This window comes from Labeo rohita, chromosome 4, assembly GCF_022985175.1.
Source record: "Labeo rohita strain BAU-BD-2019 chromosome 4, IGBB_LRoh.1.0, whole genome shotgun sequence".
Taxonomy (NCBI): Eukaryota; Metazoa; Chordata; class Actinopteri; order Cypriniformes; family Cyprinidae; genus Labeo; species Labeo rohita.
Window position 1 is genome coordinate 40,749,468 of NC_066872.1, and position 18,065 is coordinate 40,767,532.

Genomic DNA, 18,065 nt, shown 5'->3' on the forward strand with positions numbered 1-18,065 from the left:
TTGAGAATTTTTTCCTTTAAACTGTAGGACTATAATCTCAGCTGGTCTCACTCCACTGTTTGGGTTATTTAATGTCCTGCAGTTCATACAGTAAGTATGCTAAAAAATGGCGAGGATGTGGTAAGTCAACAAAGCAACCTAATCCAAAAACGGAAATATTTCAAATCTATTCTTTAACTCGTTTTTCTGTGCGAGGCCTTTTAACGCGCGCTAGTCTTCGCTCACTAGCTATGGGCTTGCTCTGTGCTTTAACCTGCTTAACCTTCTCTCGTTACAGGCTAGTAGAAAGGTGAGTCGGTCATGTGTTTTCCATAACTGTGTTGTTGACATAGATCAAGTTCCATAGCTAGTCGCCCACCCCTGTCCGGTAGCTTATTTAACGTGTTGGCGGCGCGGCCGTGTTGTAAAGATAAACGCGGTTTGGAAGCCCATCAATCAGCTCTAAAAGTAACCTGCACCAACGCATGTGCGTCTGGCTTAAATCGACTTCCTGTTTGCGAGATGATGCTTGGCTGCTTTGTGCGCTGAAATAGAACATTCTAAAGGCCCTGCAGAGAAAAACTGGATTCTTTCAGTGCTGAATAACTGAGGCCGGTTTTCCCCCTTCCTCTTTTTTTTATTTTTATTTTTCCTTTTCTCCATATCTTTTGCTCCCCCTCTTTCTCTCCTCTCAGGGCCGTACGGAGCAACACTGCAGTTGTCCTCCTCCTCCTCCTCTCTCCCTTCCTCTCCCCGGCCCTGCTGGGGTGAGTAGAGATCTCAGGCACTGAGAGTTCTGAATGGTTCTTTTGATTTAAGGTACCCCTGAGTTCATGGCGCCTGAGATGTACGAGGAAAAATATGACGAGTCGGTGGATGTGTACGCCTTCGGAATGTGCATGCTGGAGATGGCTACCTCTGAGTACCCGTACTCCGAGTGTCAGAACCCCGCGCAAATCTATCGCCGAGTCACCAGCGTGAGTACCCTCGCACACCTCTGCTCGCTCTCCTTCTGCTATAATCTTCGCCAGCTCTATCATTACGCCCACACATTCCTCAGGCTTCTGCTCATAAAATAATTCAGTAAAAGAAGCTTGTTCTGTTATGTGCTCACTGAAACCTGCCCACAGCTGGAGGCGTCACACTATATATGAGATTATGTAAGTGACATACAACTGTCATTCAAATGAATGTTTTTGTTTTACTAGGAGTAGGTGGTATGGACCAAAATCTTTCTTTGTGTCAGATTAACAGTACATATCTATGGAAGCCTGTTTCTGCCACTGAATAAAAAAATTAAAAAAGGAAATTGTGATTTTTTTTTTTTTTTTTTTTATCTCATAATTCTGCCTTTTTCACTCACAATTGCAAGTCTATATCTTGCAACTCTGATTTTTTTTCAGAATTGTGAGATATAAAATTGCTTTTGCGAGTTATAAAGTCAGAATTGCAAGATATACATTTTTTTCTCAGAATTGCATGTTTATATCTTGCAATTTTCACTTTTTTACTCACAATGGCAGAATATAAACTAGCAATTCTGGCTTCTTTCTCAGAATTGTGAGATAAACTCAGTTATATAGTCAGAATTGCAAGATACAAACTTTTTTTTATTCAGAATTGCAAGTTTTTTTTTTTTTGCAGTTCTTACCTTTTTTTGCAACAGTTGCGGGATAAACTCACAGTTCTGACTTTTTTTCTCAGAATTGTGAGATACAAACTCGCAGTTGCGAGTTAGAATGTCAGATTTGCAAGATATAAACTTTTTTCTCAGAATTGTAATTTTGTATCTCCCAATTCTTACTTTTTTTCTCACAGTTGCGGGATGTAAACTCACAATTCTGACTTTTTTCTCAGAAATTGCAGTTGCAAGTTAAAAAGTCAGAATTGCGCGAGAGAATTTTTTATCAAGTGGCGGAAACAGGCCTCCGTACATATCACTATATAAATGAATGTTCAAAAGTTTGCTCACTAAGGCTGCATATATTTTATCAAAATTATAATAAAAACTGTAATATTTTGCAATTATAACTGTTTTCTATTGTAATATATTTTAAAATGTAATTTATTCCTGTGATTAAAATGGAATTTCAGAAATCATTTGAATATACAGATTTGGTGCTTAAGAGTTCTTGTTATTATCATTGTTGAAATGGAATTTAATAAAATTAGAATTATTTGAAATAGATCTCCTTTACAACATTATAAATGTTTACTGCTGGTTTTGGTTAATTTAATGCATCCTTGCTAAATATACTTTTCTGTTAAAAAGTAATATTTTAATATCAATGTGGTAATACCTGTTTTTGGATAAACCAGATAAGTTATTATATTAGAAACAAAAGATACATAATCTTTTTTTTTTTTTTTTTTTTTTCTTCATTTATTTGGAATTTTTTTGATGGAAAGTAAAAAGATGATTGCAAATGAAAAAGTCTGTCATCGGTGCAAAATAAAAGTTCTAAACTAACAATTATAAAAACTGACTGATGTCACTCTAAATTCCGATTGGATGAGCCTGTTTCAAAGCTATTGTTAATAAAAAACACTTTAAGATTTCCTTATTTTGACCAGTTTATTGGTTGTCATACAGTCCGACTTTATCCCAGACCCACCCAGTAAGAAGTAATTGTCCAAAATTAAAACAGTTGGATATCTGGATGTGTAAGGCTTTTTTTTTTTTTTCCCTGCCAGTTGCAATAAAAAATTCGCTTTGATTAAATCAGCTTTACAGCCGTCACTTGTATATCAGCTTGCGTCATGTTGACTTTCCATGAAGTCAGTCTTTGGCTCAAACAATCGCTCTCTCCAGCTTTAATGTAGCTTTGTGTTTGACTGACTTGGTCTCGTTTGAACTCAAAATTCCACAATCAAATTTTTTTTTCAGATTCTTTTGGATTTATTTATTTCAGACCTCTTTAAAGCCATTGTGATGTAATCGTCATTGAAGGGGCTTAAAAGTGTCCATCTATTTATGAACATACAATGTTGTCGTCAGAACAATCGAGTTGAATGTCCCTGAGAGCGTGGCTATATATGAATCCAAGACCATTGTTAGAAGACTGGAAAAGACCAGTCATATTGCTGCAGTTTATAAATTGAATCAGCCTTTCTCTTCATTGATGTCTTTTAATATCATTGGCAGAGAAGCAGAGGGGGAGTATAAGGCAGTCAGGAGCTTTTTTATTCTCGTTCAGGTCAATAGGGCCGTCATATGATGCTGGAGGTTGAAAATATGATCAGCAGATGCAGAAAACAACTCGTTGAAGGGCTCACCAGTAGGGAGCAGTACTGATTCTCCATACTGGTTGTCTTGACTAAAAGTGTACTTTCTCACTGCATAACAAGTTTAGAGCAGCTCTGGTCACTAAAAAAGCAATTGTAGAAGGTTCCAGAGTGCTTTTGTTTGAGCCAACATTGTGGTCCAGCATTGTTTGTCTGTTTGTTTTCATCAGCACTCTTGAATCAGATGTAGAGGTGTTACCCTTTCCACCTATTAGCTTTGGAAAGTGCACAGCACATCCTAAATTTCACCAGTTCCATCCGTCTGTCTGGAAAACTGGCGTCCACCCTGCCTGAAGGCTTTTTAATCTCTTGAAATCCAATCGCACAGGCACAACAGTTCACTGAGAGAAGCAATTTAAGCTTTACGCAATCAGAAAGCATTTTAAGCTCTGCGGACCCGAGGTTACCCTCGCAGACAGATGTGGGACTTGTCCCATCTAGGCCCAGAGTAAATGCTTTCATTACGATGAAACGGTTTAGATTTGTTCTTTCCATCAAAACATCTGCAAGCACTGCCTGTAATCTCAAAGCAGTGAGCGTGGCGTGGTTTCAGCCTGACCGTTTTACTGTCCGTGGAATTGGAGCCACACAGGTTTGACTGCAATGCAGATCTTCCCTTTTGTTAGTGTGGTGATTAAACTAAAGCAAAGCCTTTAGAGGTGGTGTCAAATTGAATAGCACCACAGCTGGACAAAGTGTTCCCACTTATTCACTGGAAAATTGGTTTGTTGGCAACTATGTCATCAGATTTGGGGTGTAAAATCATGTGAGTTTTATCTATGAATGTGCTGATGGCACTTCAGAATGCAACTTAACATGCACAGTTAGTGCTACAGAAATAAATGGTATCTTAAAATTGTGTAGCTTGTTGAAGAGGGACTTTCTAGACATCATAAATAGAGCCCTATGAAATCCATTTTATTTTTTTGCAAATTCAGTTTTTTCCATTGTAATTTTTGTGGATTCCATTTTTCCTGTTTAGTTTTATTGGTTAAATTAAAAAAAATTAACCAAAAAGCTAATTAATTAAACTGACATTTTTAAGGCCCTATGAAATGTTTTTTTTTTTTCTCTCAATAATTTTTTCCCATTAATTTTCTGGATTCAATTTTAATGGGTTCATTAAATTTTAATAATCAAAAGCATCTTTAATTAATTGATTTTATTAAAAAATTATATATATATATATATATATATATATATATATATATATATATTTCTGTCACAATTTCTTCAAGCTAAACCGAACTTTTATTTTAAAATGGTAAAATGCTCATTAACTCATGTACTCGTGTAAAATGCCGTGAGCGTCACACACGCTTCAGTATGTGTGTTTAAGTTGTATTTTTTGGCTTAATATTCACAGACACTAGTCCATATTGTGTTTTGATTTTAGTTTACTGACCTGCTTTTGATTTATTCGTACTAAATTTGGAAAGTGACACTCCACGTTATACTGAAAATTCCATTTTTATTGCTGGATTCGTGATTCCGTCCACGTTTTGATTGATAAAGCAGTCCAAAAAATCCCAATTTGTACCAGAATATTCACCAGAATATTATAGGGACTTGAGGTGAGCATCTAGTCTAGTTTGGATATAATGTCTAAGTCATTTGCCTGTATCTTTCAACCTTTGAAAGTAATTTCAAGATGTTGCATCAAAGGAGTTCAACCAGAAAATAGTATTCTTCATGCTTGTGCATCGTAACACTTTGTCGCTTAGGGAGTTGGACAGAGTTGAAGTTGAAGATTGCTTTTGTTCCTTTTCTACATCCACCCCCAGCTGTTCCAGGAGCCTTCCTCTCTCTCTGCTTTGTTAAATACAAAATGATTGCTTCTAATTTTCTGCCTTTGTTAACCGGTAGGAAAGCTGGGGAACAGTGTGTATCTGGCTTTAGGGGACCCATTCACAGCGTCCATAACAAGCTTTTTAAATCACCTTGTTATTGGAATACTTCGCCGTTCTGCCTTAATTCTGTTAGATACTCCGTCATCCTTAACTTTGTTTGGCACTGGAATTTGAGGGGGGTTACTGACTTATATAAGGAGGTAATGCTAAGACAGGGGGAGTAATAGTTCAGGCGGACCACTCTGTAAAGCAACATAGTATTCCAGGATTTCACTTGTAAGTTTCTTGCACTTTTTTTGTCTTGGGTGGTTAGTTGACAGCTCTAGCTCTGTGTAGGCTTTTTAATGTTAAATTATTTTAAATTAGTATTTTCCCGAATTCTAAAGTAGCAGAATGTTTTTGTTCAGTAAGTTTGTTTTGTAGCATGTTGGTTTTATCACATGGTGGAATTTGTTGTTTTCCGGTGCTAAATCTGATTAGATTAGGTGTTGCTAGAAATCTGTTCTGATTTGCAGATATAAAGTGAAACTTAATAGAATTAACCAATTTTTTACTCATGAGGTGAACAAAGTTTTGCCTGTATTTTTAAGAGTGAATGATAAATTCTAACAATATTTGATAGTAAAATTAGCTTTTTTTAGAACAGAATTCCTACTAGTACTCTGTACCCTCATCTTCCATTAGATATTAAATTGAATTAGAATTTATAAAGGAAATATGTGTTTGTGTTTTATGCTTATCTTAATTCAGGGTTTTTTTAATTAAAAAATGAATAATGCTGTAAATAATTGCAAAAATTGCATTCAGGAATTGCATTCCCGTTTGCTGGAGAATGTAACTCTGTTCAGCAAAATGAATTAATCTGCCAGATAAGCAGCTGTATCTGGAATGACTATAATGCAAGCCACATTTACACTTATGCCATCAAAAAATATTTATTAGTAATGCTTGCTATGGCAGACATCACTATTGCTCATACTTGCGGTTAGGAATCGGAACAAACTCTTAACCCTAAGTGTAAAACTTCGGCTCATCTGCTGCCATCTCAAATTGTGTGGTTTGTTGAGAAATTGATCATATGATTTTCACCTGGCAGCCACTAAAGCATGCACCATATGTAGTCTCATTGAGTCCCTGTGGAGCTCTGAAGGGATTTCTCTTTCACAGCACAAAAGATATGTTGATTTAACGTTCTTTTGTGTTTTAACCCCACAGGGAGTTAAACCTGGCAGTTTCGACAAGGTAGCCATTCCAGAGGTGAAAGAGATCATCGAGGGATGTATTCGCCAAAACAAAGATGAAAGGTAAGGCTATGCCTACTGCATCTCCCACGCTGCGTTCGCGTAACTCATTCATCTAGTCATACCTTGGTTCTCAGCGAAGTGTGCCATGTGCCTGCCCGCAGTTGTGCTGAACTTGTGCTGATGTGAGTGTATATCGCAATCTCAAGGCGTATGGTCCTCCATGTGGAATGTGAATAGTAGCAGTAGATAAGTGGTTTCCCACACGCTGTTTTGGAAAAATTCCAGCAGCAAGCCACTCAGTGAAATGGATCTGTGATCACGCCAAGCCAGCGAGTGCGGCGTGTCCTCACGCCACAGAAAAAAACATAAGCCCTGACCAGACTGTTTCCTGTTCAGCTACCTAAATGTTCAAGCCAAAAATGTTGATATTGCATTTTAGCTCTAATATGTTTTTTAATGACCTTGATCAGCATCTGAAGTGTTTTTGCCCAATAATTTGTGGAAAGTCATAAAGCTGACGCTCTGTTTTGCTCCAGTGCATAAAAAAATTGAATGGAAAATCGCAAACAGCGTGTCGAGCGTAAGGTGAGACGACGTCTGATGTTCCGCTGATGAAGCACTGGAAAAGCTGATGTCTACTTGAGATTTTATTTTATTTTTTTCCTGAGGTCTGACTTGGTAAAAAGATTGTGCAATCTTATCTTTAGCCCTTATATCCATCGTTCCATGCAGGTGACGTGGATCAGTTATTATAAATGTGTTGTGAATGGTCGCAGCCTCTATATTATATGCAGTTATATTAGAAGTTCATGTTAACCATTCCCTGTCCTCTGTTTTTGAGTTGAGTGTTGAGAATTTGTTTTTTTCAGTAGAATCAAATGTAACAGGATAGAATGTTGGATAGAATATTTATCGCTACACAATCAAGGAGGTTGAAATTGTTTTAATGACATTCATGCGACATCACCACAGAATGGTGCCAATTTATCAAACTACACTTATTGGGAATATCCGGCAAGTTCTGAAACCCAATGAACATCAATTTGATCATGAGACACATAAATTCAAGTCAGGTCCTCGATATTTTGACTTTATTTTGCTTGGCTTCACCTATCTTGAATCATTCGGTGGCTTTTTTGTTACTCCATCCTGGACAACCCCAGTGTCCGCCTTGTGCCTCTAATAAATGTGATTTGGTTGATCTTTGTCAGCCATGTGCTTCTAAATTCAGGTGTCCTTGTTTAACATCTTTTGCCTTCCTTAACAGATACGCCATCAAGGACCTTCTGAACCATGCCTTCTTTCAGGAGGAGACTGGAGTGCGGGTGGAGCTGGCTGAGGAGGACGATGGGGAGATGATAGCCATCAAACTCTGGTTGCGCATTGAAGACGTCAAGAAACTCAAAGGCAAATACAAAGACAACGAAGCCATCGAGTTCTCCTTTGACCTCCATCGGGACGTGCCAGAAGATGTGGCTCAGGAAATGGTGGGTTTATCAGCAATTCTCTAAATTAGATATAGCACATGTGGATGCCAACATATCCTGTGTTTAAACACAGGTTGAGTCGGGCTATGTTTGCGAGGGTGACCACAAAACCATGGCCAAGGCCATCCGGGACCGAGTGTCCCTGATCTGTCGCAAACGAGAGCAGAGACAGCAGGTGCGAGCCGAGCAAGAGAAACGCAAGCAGGAGGAGGAGCAAAAGCAGTTGGTCAGCGAGTCTTTGAGGAACGTGTCCAGCTCTCAAGGTTCTGCACAGAGTCAGTGCGGTTCCCAGCCTCCGACTCCTGGCCTCGTCCAGCCCGATTTTGAGGAGCCTGATGCAGACCAGCAGCTTCAGTACATGCAAAGTGGAATGACCTGTAAGTGTTGCATGCAACTAGGGCTGTCACTAAGAAGTATTTTGGAAAAGTAAAAAAATGACTTGATTAATCGTCAGAATAATCGACCAATTACTCGATTATTCTGACGATTAATGGAGTAATCCGAAAATTATATTTCTTTTTTTTGTGGTAATAAAAGCAGACCTAAGCAAACAATAGCCTTTAAAATGACTTAAAATATATATGTAATAGCAGTGAGGTAATAATATTAGTTCAAATAAAGTATCAAAAGCAAGTAATCATATGGATTTATTGAACAAAACTGTTAAAATACATCATGTATTATGAACAATATAACTAATGCACAATGTTTTTACACTTTACTCCACTTTACTCCATCCTTGTTTAACATTGACTAAACAACGTTTAAATCAAATTTTCACATAATCTTTAATATTTCTTTATGACAGAAATGCTAGAGCCACTTTAAATTCACTTTAATCAAAATGTGTAAACTCAGAGCAAGGGTTTGAACTTTCATTTTCAAATCGCTATGAGCAGTTAGTATATTTAGAAAGATATTGATGTATTCTCCTGAGTTTGTGTAGGTTTATAAATGATCTACCTTACAAATCTAATTAAATGGCAGATGTTGCATTCCCAGATGAGCATTATAATAAACCCAAACTCACAACAATATACAGAGATGGAATTTGAGATGCCCCACGCATGTAAATGGTAACTGTTTGTGTGGAGCAGCATTTACTGTGAACAGAGCTGAGACGCACATACGTAACCTACGGTGTGTAGGAAAATTCCAATTCCACGTCACTTCCAAAATTTCAAAATGCAGTCAAGAATTTTTTTTAAATCGAATACTCAAATTGAATCGATAAATCATGACAGCTGTAGAAGATACTTATTACTCTATCAACCTAAATGTAATTTCCTATTTAATTATAAGTGTCATATCTTTTTTCCAGTGGCTGACGGGACGCTCGACAGCGGTCAGGGTTCATCCGTGTTCTCCGAACCTCACCATAGCCAGCTCAACATGTCGTATAGTTCTCCTGCAGCGTCGCAACCCCAGCAGGTGCCTGGACAGGCCGCCTACCCTCCCAGCTCTCAAGCTCCCCAACAGCACACCGCATACCCCCAGCAGCCAATGGTAAGTCACAGAAAACTTGGGCCAAGTCAAGAACTTGACACCTAATTGCAGTTTCAGTGTAGCAGGTCACATAGTTGCATTCTTAATCTGTTTTTTGCAACTGATGCCTAATGACGAATTCAGCACAACAGTCTAGTATTATTTTCTAGCCAAAGCTGTTAAAATGCGGAAAACAGCTATATATATAGCACAATAACAATGACTGTATGATGGAAAAACAAGTAACTGGGCTGTTAAATGTGCTAGAAAACATGTTTCTATATTGTAGCATGTGCTTGGCCTTGTTATTGGCAGGTTAATTCAGCAAATCATGTGGCCACATGTTTATCTTCAGTTAGAATCTGTTTAGTTCAAATGTCTCCATCTGTTCCCATAATATTTCTTGTTGTGCTAAGGTAAGATCCCAGTAAAGCAATACAGATATGATCTTTACATAGAATTTGACACACAAAGTGAATCATGAATGAATGTTCAGTTGTTGACTTTGAATATGATCTCTATGTGGTTGCATGTATTTATCTTTGGAGTTTGATGATGGTTTGTTATTATCAGACACTAAATGAGTGATGCATGAGAAAGGAAAGCAAAGCCGTAAAGTCTACACACTAAATGGGTTTGATTCTTTTCATACAGCCTGCTTTTCAGTTCTTTCTCTCTCTTTGTCTCGCTTTTTCTTTATTTTCTGACTGCCAAGTATATTTCCACTTCCCATGTGTACTTGAGCTGCCGCTCCCTCTTCATCCTCTTTGCATTTCAATACATTCTTTGGGTTACTTTACCTTATTTCTTTTTGTTACATGTCAGTATTTTTGATTCCTCCTAAAAAGGCATTGCTGTGTAGCAGTGTATCATGCTGTGCAGACTCCCAGGCCTTCACCGCTACCTGGATGGCTGTATTTGTCATTCTGGGCATTTAAACCATAATCATTTCAGCACATCAGAGTCACAACAGTCATAGAGGGCACTGTCTAGTGGATCTTTCTCAGGGACTTTGAAGTTTCTCATCTCATCTCACTCATTAGATTTTGAATTAGTTTGCATTATTTTCCATAAATAGCCTGAAACACTTTAGTCATAAGCACACACCTTGATGTCAAAGACGCTCTAATTGTCTGTAGGTGTAACTTCTAATGATTTACTTTAATATTAATGGTTTTATTAAAGGGACAGTTCACCCAAAAATGAAAATTCAGGCATTAATTACTCGCCCTCATGTCGTACCACACCTGTAAGACCTTCATTCATCTTCAGAACACAGATTAAGGTATTTTTTTTATGAAGTCTGAGAGCTTTCTGACACTGCATAGACAGCAACGCAACTGAGTAATTAATGACAGAATTTTCTGTCGTTTTCTGTGAACTATCCTTTTAATAATTTCCATCTCACCTGACTTGAAATGGCTGGTTAGTTCCAACTCAAAGCGCTGTCTGAAGTCTGCACGGCATTGATGACTGTTATTGCACATTTATTTTTGTTCTTCTGTATTTATATCCAATGTGCTGTTTGTGGTCTTTGTTTTTACTGTACATATACTGTATGTACTTCTGTTTATGCTGTTCTTTATCATAAAACATCTCAGAGGACGGATTTCTGTGATGTTTTCATGGACTTTGCTAACCTCAATTTGTATCCGTTGTCTACATGGTAGACAGTCTATGCTGTAGATTTCTTGGTGTCATTTCTTCAGTGGTTTTTCTTAGCAACATATATTTTCCCAGCCATTAACACACCAAGTTTCTGTGTAACAACATCATGCAACCTGATCGATCTCAGATCAGGTTAGACGAGTATTACTTTAATCTCAAAATCTGCTTGCAATTCATGATTCATGAATCAGGTTTCGATATTGTCACTTGCAATCATATTAATGTTATTGATAACACATGTTGGTCATTGTAAAACTATTTTTGCTTTTGAAATATCATGAATCATCAATTGAACCGGGTTCATTCTTTCGGTCTGACTCGACAGCAGATGTTAGATTCAGTCAACATATGTAACCTTTGTATGTTAAGGTTTATTGTAGATCACTGTGTTTTCCCTTTCTGTGTAGCAGCTTAGAATGCAATGTTGATATTTAATCTTGTAGTTTCCTTATTTGTGTTTTTGTGTTCCATTGTGGTTAATAGTCAATTCCCCTCCTTCACCTCCAGCCTCCTCCACCTCTTCCCCGTCGTCGTAGCATGTCTGTTTGCGTGCCCTGCTTTTCTACCACCTCTGCTCTGTCGTGTCCTCCAAAGCCACCTTCCACCCCTCCTCCAGTCGCATCAGCCCCGCTCTCGCCCCGGCTGGGGCAGCCAGATGGGGAGACGTTTGCGGGCCGACTGTCCAAAGCACTGGAAAGCGTCCTGCCCCTTCACTCGGCCCCGCCCCGTCGCCGTGCCAGTCTCCCAGCAATCTTTGCCAGTCCTGTATGTTAGTGTCTCCCAGTGAACCAGGATTCTCCAGCTATGCTGGACTTGGGTTTAACATGGGTATCTGTGAAAACTACTTTTATAGATGAGCTTTTGGGAGTGCAAATATAATCCAGACTAATGCAATAAAATGAAATTGTTTTTAGGGCCAATATTTCCATCCCAAAAACATCAAAAGTGTGATCTAAAAAGTGAAACGGCATCTCAAAGTGAGCTGTTTAGAATCCAAAGACAACAATCTCAGCACACAGTGTTAACATTAAAGCTATTACTGGACTAAAAAACGCAAACTGCAGACTTTTTCAGTCTGTCTAGTCCCAAGCTGATTTTAGTCTTATAGTGTTAAACTAACAAAAAGTAGTGTGTTATGAATATTAGCCGTTATGTAACGTATCAAGTATAAATAGCTTGTTTATATTTTTACTTGTATGTCAAAGGTTCGGAGTTGTTTTTCACCCCTTCATATGAGCCAAAAAACTGATTATATCATTGCTCTGGAGGATTATAAATCTTGAGAATATGAGGAGTTGACCACAGGTCAGTTTTGAGAATATGAAGGAGGACTGTCACTAACAGTGACACTATTTTGGTAATCGAGTAGCATCAAAAGCAAGTAATCATATGGTTTTATTGAACAAAACTGTTAAAATACATCATGTATTATTAAGAGTAGAACTAATGTACATTTTAACAAATGACTGCAGAGGGCACCAAAGGCCTGACGATTGTTTTCACGCTTTACTGTGCGATCTTAAACTTGTTTAATATTGACTCAGCAACATTTAATCTTTAATATTTGACCATTTATTACAACAGAAATATTATGGCGACTAATTTCTTGAATATGTGGACATCAAAACGTGTAAACTCGGAGCAAGGGTTTGAGCTTTTATTTTGAAAATGTGAGGAACAGTTAGCATTTTGAAAAAGATAATTGATGCATTCTCCTGTGTTTATGAATGATTTATCTTACAAATCTGATGAAATCACAATAGCATTATGTGGTTTTCATATATCATGCAGAGTTGGAAAACGGTCTAATAATGTGTTTCATGGATTCTCGTCTGTTGAATGTGCCACTTACGGTAAAGATTTTTTTAAATCGAGTACTTTATCAATGAATTGTGACAGCCCTAATATGAAGACATATTAAAATCCTTTTCCGATACCCATGTTACCCTGGCTCACTTGGCTGAAACCCTGTGCTCACATTAAATACAGATTGGAACTGCAATCATTGAAAATGGTTCCTAGGCCTCTTAGCCTTTGAAGCATCTGTATTTAATTTTAAATCTGTCGCTGTCTTGTTTTCACACCTCATTTAGCAGTTAAACATCTCTTAACTTATTCTTTTGTCATCTGATAGGATGAATATTATATGCTGTGTTTTCACTTGTTATCTTTTTATTTTCTCTCTCTTTCTCTTGCTTTGTGAATTTTGTGATGCTGCTTTTTCTACTTCCTCACAAAGATGCTGTATGTTATTGTCACTGCAGCCGCAATCGGTGAGTCAGCCATACGGTGGAGGAGGCTCAGGTCTGGTCGAGCCCCCGCTCTTTTTCCCCACCATCCCGGAACGGCCCGTCTCGTTCTCGCCCCCGCCATCTTGCCCGCCCAAAGCTTTCAACGTGCAGCGCCGCAAGAGCACCTCCATCCTGGAGGCCCACACGCGTCACTTCCAGCCCGCCTACCACCGTAGCTACGGGAGCAGCCTGCACCCGTTTTCCGGGGTGGAAGCTCTGGGTCCTGGTGTCGAACCCTCCCTGTTTATGATGCCCGGGATAGCGGCTCAAAGATTGGCCGAGCCACTGCATCTACAGCCTCCGGCGGAGACTTTATATGGATATAAGGACGTAAGAGCCGAGCAAGAGGAAGCTGTACGCAGACTCAGCCTCAACCAGGCTGCATTAATGGACCAACTGGAAGCTATGGCCTACAGTGGCTACCCTATGACTGCGCATCAGCTAAGCCACATCAGCTTCCATCAGCAAATGCAAGCCGCTGCTGCTGCTAGCCTGGCCTATGAGACTCAATCACAGCCTGGGCCTGCTTACCTACACCCTCATGTCCAGAGCCACATGCGTTTGACCCACAGCCCGATCCCACAACTGAGTGTGTCTAGCTCTGCATCTGCGCCGCAGCAAACCGTGGCTGCAGATCCAGGCTATCAGCCCCACTCGTTTCCCCATTCCGCACCACCCGTGTTGGCTCACGCGTCCGAGCCTAACACTGCCTTTGAATTCCACATGCACAACCTCCAGGCGGACCCAGCTATGCTGGCGTCCAGACTGTACCGAGCCCGACGGGGCTCAATGGACCTCAACCTGGAGGAAGCGGCTGGCAGCCAGGGGTTGTGCGGTCGACTCCAGCCTGTCACCGAAGAACTTTACAGCTATGTAAGCCCGGAGCTACCGCTTCCTCCGGGCAGCCTGCTTCTCCACGGACCTAAAGAACTCAGTCCTGAACCTTCAAGTGACTCCATGACCTCCTCCGATGCTGGCGAGTTCCACTCGCCTCCGCCTCATCCGTTGTACCAACCTCAAGACTGTTCCGCAGCTCAATCCATCCCGCAAACGTCTTACTACAAAACAGACGGAGGAAGCAACATCAGCGAAGGTCATCCACCCAGTCAGACGACGTTTCTGTTCATTCCACCTTCTGAATCGTCCACTGTCCCATCCTCGCACATCAACGCTCTGCACAGTACTTGGGCCCGTCAACCATCCCTTCCACCGGACCTCACATTGTCCCATCAGGGGGCTACCTTGGTACCTAGAAATACTCGTTCTCGTCCACCTTTCCCCAGCACTCCCTGTCTCTATCTCAGTTACCTGATATTTTTTTTTTTGTCCCGTGGTTGTGGTTTTAACCCTCTCCAGCCATATTTTAGGCCTCAGAAATGTTCACAAGGTGCATTGAGCTAAATGCATAAACCTGCTTTTTAAATCCCCTTGTGCAAAAACTGTGTCTTTCATTGGACTGTGGTGTTTGTTTTATTTCCATTGATTATTTTTTATTTTTTTTTTAGTTTCAGATGCACTTTGTAAGTATTATTTTGTGTGTATGTTCATATAATGGTGTATATGATACTTGTGTGTTTGCACTGATATGGTGTAACTCTACATACAAATCTGAAGTTTTGATTGCCTCTTTCAAGTTATTCTAATTATTCTAAAGACCAGCATTCAATAGCAGTGTTGGGGAAAGTTACTTGTAAAAGTAATGCATTAAAATATTGGGTCACTCTCTAAAAAAAGTAATTAATTACACTACTTACCTTGCCCTTTCACACCAAAAGAATGCAGGAGGAGAAAGTTCAACATGCTTCAGCAATAAAAAAATGAAGCACAAATGTTAGTTTATCTAAAGTCATTTTTCCTTATTAGAATTGGACCATCGAACTCAGCGGCACAAACACTGGTTAATAAAATGGGATTAAATACATAAATTATATTTGTGTTATTTAACATTTAATTATTGCAGGTTTGCGTCACATTCTGAGTTTGCATTTTATTGTTTTTATTCATTTTAAGGAATACTATTAATGCATGTTCACATTTAGTCTAGAACTACAGTAACGTCATGTTTACACAGCACACACAGTGTGTCAGTCAATAAATATGAAAAGTAACTTGCGTTACTCCGATATTTTCTTGCAAATCAAAAAGTAATGTGTTACTTTACTAGTTACTTGAAAATAGTAATCTGATTACATAACTTGCATTACTTGTAATGCATTATCCCCAACGCTGTTCAACAGTGCAAATATCTGTTTTTTTGAAGATACTTCAAAAGAGGCTTGAATGAATGCAGGATTTGTATGAGCAAACACACAGACACATACAACACAAAGAGGGGGTTTAGACAGGTTTGCTTGTCTCTTAAGGTTCCTCTAATCTTCCTTACCAAACAAAAATCATGTTTTTTGTTGTATTTTACCTTAACAGCTGCTTTTTAGTTCTGCTGCTACATTATAGTTGGCTGGAAATGGTTAAAACAGTTCTCAGTGACTCATTTTTTCAATTGTGTCTTTGTCGAGGACACCAGTCGAGAAACCAGCACAAGAACCCAACATTTGTTGGCTACTTTTAGGATATTAAGTCATCTTTTAACCCTTAGAAGGCAGGCATTATCAATGTCATCCTGCAGTCTCATTCTCCGCCCCTGTTTATACACCTTTCCTGCCTCTCTTTATCTTTTATACCACTGTTATTTTCATCCTCTTATCTGCCAAGGCTGCTTTATTTCCTGCTAATAATGAATAAAATCTTCAGTATAATGTCAAGGTAAGGTGATCTGCGTCTGGAGCAACTATACTTGTCTGTACCTTGCAGAAGAGAAATTGAAGGACAAGTATATTTGTAGCTTTCTAAGGGTTGCTTCTGTCGAAATCCTCCGTGTGGGGGGAAAGTGGTCAAATTGAGCAACGTTAGTGGTCGGGTTTATTTTAGGAGACGCTTTCTTGGTTATATAAACAACTCCACATGCTTCCCTGAGCTTTTTTTTTTTTATAACATTCACTCAAGCTACAGAATCATGTAGAGTCACATGCATGAAGCCTACTCACTCCCCAGCTAACACCTGATGTTTGTTTGTTGTTTAATCGTGAGATGTGAGAGGCATACACAAAAAGTGAACGGCAGTTGCTCAGTGTTCACACTTTGTGTATGAATGGTCAGTATTTGAAAGTCTTTTCTGTTTTTGCTGTTGCCACCAACATATTTTGACTTGTTGTTTTTTCTTTTCATCTCTCCACCACTGCCATATCTCTTTCTTTCTCTCTGTTTCTCTCTCTTTCTCGCCTGCCCCCATATTCCTCTTCATATTCGTAATAGGTGCAGGTCCCGATCTCTCAATCCACAAGTGCCGTGTCTTTGGTTTCATGCAGCACCCCATCCGCCGCGGCTGCTTCTCAACAGGTAAGATCAATGTGTCCGACCAATCAGGATCATCTTTTTCCCCCATTCATTAGCATAAATGATACCCAACGTTGGCCAAGGCAAATAAACCACTCGCTTTTCACACACAAGTTTTATTTTTATTTTAAATCTCTCTGAATTCTCTCCTGCGTGTGAAAGCTGTGGACATCAGAGGTGGCTTTCTCTTACACTGTGTTGTATTTGTTTCTTGTAGTACGGAGGTTACTACGTCCAAGCACTCCCTTCGCAGGTAGAGAAAAACCCCATTCCTCTCTTTCTCTCTCTCCCTCTTTTCCACATTGACCTGCACTTTATTTTGGAGTTCTTTGTCATTTTGTCATTTCATTGTTGTTTGAATGAGGCTTGGAAAGCTTGCCTTGAAGTCCCAGATCAAGATCAGTGAGTGTAGCAATTAAATTAAGCTTTAATATGAGTTGTTCTTCAAAGGTAAGTTATTTAAAGTTGTTATTAAAGGAACAGGTTTAGTACTATGACGTGCTGGGGATGATTGCAACACACCATAGTTTTTTCTTCGTAATAACAAAATTCAAATTTGCAGTAATTAACTTACAATGAAGGTCTATGGGGAAAGACATTCTGGAAATTTTCAAAGCAAAAATGTGAAGCTTGTATTTTAAGTGTTCTAGGTGGTTGAACTCCTAGTTATGTCTTATGGTATTACGCTCTTGTGCAATGCCTTGCTCCGTGGACTTGCATGTTAAGGACACTACTTGTAAATGTAAACGTCTTGTTCGTTTTTACAAACTAAAGGACGAGTTGAAATTATTTAGGTCACATAGGCCTAATAGGGTGAGCTGGTTGAGTGCAAACTGCATGTGATCCTACAATGTGCTAATTTTCCAAGGCTTGGAGGTTTACATAGAGACTCTTGTTTCAATATCAAGAGCCAAGTTAACATTTTGTGTGAAAATGCTTGTTGTCTTTTTAGGCTGCTGTTCCACAACAGGCTTCTCTAGGGCCGACATCCCAACCAGGCGTCTCGTTACCCCAACAGCAAGCTTCCCAGCAGCCTCCCAGCACTGTGGTTCAGAGCAGTTCCCAGACGCAGGTTCCTGGACCCCAGGCCACACAGGTACAATATAATGTGAAGTAAAAAAAAAAAAAAAATACAGTAAAAAGTCAATAAAACAAAATAACTCCAGCCACATGATTCTTCAGAAATCATTCTAATATTCTGATTTAGAATTTCAGTTTTCTTTGATGAATAGAATGTTCAGAAGAACAGCATTTATCTGAAATAGAAATCTTTTGTAACATTATAAATGTCTTAATCATCACTTTTGATCCGTTTATAGCATCCTTGCTAAATAAAAGTATTAATTTCTATGAACCCCTCCAAAAAATAAATAAAATTCTAAA

At 39.1% G+C, this 18,065-nt stretch overlaps 1 protein-coding gene across 1 annotated transcript in view; it reads left to right on the forward strand.

Annotated features, from left to right (window-relative positions):
* Positions 1-18,065, forward strand: part of wnk1b (WNK lysine deficient protein kinase 1b) — an 89,886-nt gene that overhangs the window by 46,489 nt on the left and 25,332 nt on the right. Inside the window, 9 exon segments of the mRNA XM_051106938.1 lie at positions 799-956; positions 6,330-6,418; positions 7,626-7,845; positions 7,919-8,222; positions 9,167-9,351; positions 13,263-14,534; positions 16,602-16,685; positions 16,900-16,935; positions 17,635-17,778. Of these exon segments, the coding sequence (XP_050962895.1) occupies positions 799-956; positions 6,330-6,418; positions 7,626-7,845; positions 7,919-8,222; positions 9,167-9,351; positions 13,263-14,534; positions 16,602-16,685; positions 16,900-16,935; positions 17,635-17,778 (2,492 nt within the window).